The sequence below is a fragment of the Pyrus communis genome, chromosome 13 (genome assembly GCF_963583255.1).
Source record: "Pyrus communis chromosome 13, drPyrComm1.1, whole genome shotgun sequence".
Taxonomy (NCBI): domain Eukaryota; kingdom Viridiplantae; phylum Streptophyta; class Magnoliopsida; order Rosales; family Rosaceae; genus Pyrus; species Pyrus communis.
The window spans coordinates 16,958,099-16,961,323 of NC_084815.1; the positions used below are offsets into that span (position 1 = coordinate 16,958,099).

At 37.1% G+C, this 3,225-nt stretch overlaps 1 protein-coding gene across 1 annotated transcript; it reads left to right on the top strand.

The window, feature by feature from the left end:
* The first annotated feature begins 329 nt into the window (after window positions 1-329).
* Window positions 330-2,666, top strand: LOC137712271 (uncharacterized). Its single transcript, XM_068451376.1, has 5 exons — window positions 330-335; window positions 510-542; window positions 625-1,087; window positions 1,197-1,252; window positions 2,202-2,666. Exons 1-5 carry the CDS (start codon window positions 330-332, stop codon window positions 2,664-2,666), a joined length of 1,023 nt encoding a protein of 340 aa, XP_068307477.1.
* The last annotated feature ends 559 nt before the right edge of the window (window positions 2,667-3,225 follow it).

A 3,225-nucleotide genomic window follows, 5' to 3' on the forward strand; every position in this document is an offset into this window, starting at 1 on the left:
CTTCAATCAAGCTTATGCAAGACAATCACAGAGAACCTCCATATTCTTCTTCTTCTGGGTAAGCAAGTTCAATTGGTTTGGGAAAAGAACTTAGTGTTGGAACTCTATAAGGTTTCGTAATTCTTGATGGTTTGTATAGTTTAAATCCTAGTCTAATTCTGATAGGGAATGGTCGGAGGAATACTATATATAAAACTTAAACCACTGCTCTTGCAATCACTGGCTTATTTTGTTCCAAGACCTATTGATTGGAAGAGCTATTATTATTGCAAAAGAGGAGAAGGTTTTGAGCACAGAAGCTGCAATGGCTTCATCATCAGGATTGAATAATGCAGGTTTGTTTTAAAGATTTTGTTCTTGAGTGTGTTTAATATAAGGCTTATATAAGTTGGGATTCAATTGGATGAATTCATGTTCCTCGGATAAGAAGTTACAAACCTATTCTTACAAGTTTTTCTCATATTATGGAGAAGAATTTTGTTCTGTTGGTTGGGATTTTATTGTTGCAGATTGTAGTTCATTGCTCTGGTGCTGATTCGAAGGTAAATAATGAGAACTTATATTGTTGGAGTGAATTTAATTGTTTTGTGGTCTATATTTATTGGTTAGAGGTTTTGAATATAGGTAGAATCCGGTGTGAAAACTGATTTGGACCGCAGAAGTTTGTTAACATCGGATAATTCAAATGGCTCCATTGATAACATTGTTGGGTCTAATTCAGTTTCGAATGCTAACGATGTTCAAAAAGTGAAGAAAGACGGAGATCAGGTGGTTGGATCAAAGGATGGTATTGGGGATAAGAGGAGCAATCCAAGTAAGGAGGTGGGTGTGAAAGAATCTGATTATGTGGCAAGGAGTGGTGGAGGGTCAAGCGAGGGATCCAAATTAGAGGGCGAGGACAAGAAACAGAAGCAGAGTGATGGGTTGGAATCAAGGGAAGTGCCAAAGGAGGTGGATAATGGTGCAAATACAATCTCTGTGAACCCCACAAGGAAGGAGGGGACGCGGAGTGAGGAATGTGGTACATCTAATATGTGTACTGATGAGGGCAACCAGTTGGTTGCATGTTTGAAAGTTCCCGGAAATGGTATGTTTTACATTTTGTATTCATGGTAGTTCTATGCATATTTCTTGTTTATACCATCCATCCTCGGTGTTTTCCTTATTTCTTGGACTAATGGATTGTTCTCATTCAGCTGAAGTATCAGTCTGGTTAAGAATTTTGTCATGCAATAAATATTCGGATATTAGAGTTTGTTCTTTATGTGTTTTCAGATCATTATTCATTTAGCATACTGAAATATAGTTTTATAATTGTATTTTTTATAGTTAAGTTTATTATGTTTTGCATTGATCATACTTGACTTATTGTGGTCATCATTTTTCAGATTCTCACCATCTTTCACTTTTAATTAAGAACATGGCCCTCTCTTGGTTGCCATTGTAGCTCCTGATTTTGTGCGACTGGACGAAACAAAAATTCAACTTGAAGTGAAAGAAAACAGAGAAGTAAGTGTATAGAACACTAAAGAGTTGTTCGACCACAAAATATGTTTTTTTTATTTTTTATTTATTTATTTATTTTTTTTATGATTTCTTAATCAAAACTAGTATATTTATACTGTGATGCAGATTCTTCATATCGTCCTGTTTTACTTTAGACTATGATGTCTAATACTTATATAAATAAATTGTGCGATTGCTTTTGCAAAATGGTTGAAAGGGGATCCCTAGGGCTATAGAGAATCAATTTCTTGTTTCCTTTAACAAAAATGCAGCCTAAAGTTAATATTCATCATCACATCACACCTGGTTGATAATGCTTCCCTGCTTGAAGGACTTGATGGAAGATTCAGCTTGTCCTTGTATTCTAATTGGCAAATGAGATTTTTTTTTACCGCCGGGACAGTTGGTTCCTTGTAGTAACGAAATCCCATGCAATATTAGTATTGCGGATTCACCGAGTAAGCAATACTTCAATTAGAATCCCACTACACAATAGATTGGTTGATTCAAAAGCCTGTTTCTTATATTGATAGCAAGAGTCCTCGCCAAGTTGGCTTGAACACATGGCTGGCATTATGTAAGTCGTTTTGTTTTTGCATTGAAAAAATGTAGGCGGTTTTCCATGGATGTTATAAGCGTAATGCTTGTCACCATGCTAAAAGTGGATTTTGATCTATATAATTTGGGTTCTGCAGGTTTTGGTTTCTGTTGGAAACGGAGGGGCTGGCAGTTCAATTGTCCTAAAAGCTGGAAATGGTCGATGCAACCTTGATTTGAAGGACCTAATCACAAACAATTCCAGGAAGGAGCCTGAGAATTCTTCAAACTTTTCCTACACAAACTTCCCAAAACAAAAACCTACGATTGCAATTTTGTTCTTTGCTTCAGCAATGATATTGGCATCGGCTTGGATGTGCATCAGCTTTAGAAATAGGCGGGTCTCTGGCAGTGGGTTGAAATATCAGAAGCTAGATAAGGACCTGCCAATTTCCAATGTAAAAAACCGGGTGTTGCATGTTAACGATGGATGGGATAATAACTGGGACGATAATTGGGATGATGAGGAGGCACCCCACACACTCTCGATGCCGATTACTCCTAGTCTCTCTGGCAAGGGCCTCGCCTCACGACGGTTGAACAAGGAAGCGTGGAAAGATTAGTCAGTTAGGTTGAGAAAGAGACTGTAGATGCATGTTCCTATTTTTATTGATTTGTTTGTCATTGACAGACAATTATCTGATTTTTCATTTCCCAAGCAGGTGTAAAAACAGGAAAAAGGTTTTTCCCACTTATTTACAGGAGGTTATGTGCTGACTTGTACGCCAAAAGCTTTTTGGGTGTCTTTGGTGAAGTTTTGCTTTCTAGGGAAGATGTGGGTTGCTTGTTGGCTAGGGTACGTCTCTCTTGTACTCAAGTTTGAATTTCCTTTTCCTTAAATTAAAGTAGTTTTGAATATCACTTTGGCTTGTCTCTGGCCTCACTCACACAAACCTCATTTTTCTGTTAATTCGGTCTAACTCCTACCATCTCGATCATGTGACACTCCTATCGAAGATTTACTCATGGATTTACTCCTATCGAATCTTTGTTATGTTTTTTTTTTTTTTAATTTTTTAATTTTTTGGTAATTAACCTTGTTATGAACTGCTCATCTTGTATTGGACTTGATTAAGATCTTGAATGGGACTGTTGGGCTAATCTATGACCTCTTGTTCAACC

Bases quoted from the DNA above. Each gene is read 5' to 3' on its own strand.
- LOC137712271 (XM_068451376.1), top strand. The intron at 543-624 runs GTAAATAATGAG...TTTTGAATATAG, and splicing joins GCTCTGGTGCTGATTCGAAG to GTAGAATCCGGTGTGAAAAC. The intron at 1,088-1,196 runs GTATGTTTTACA...GTTCTCATTCAG, and splicing joins TTTGAAAGTTCCCGGAAATG to CTGAAGTATCAGTCTGGTTA.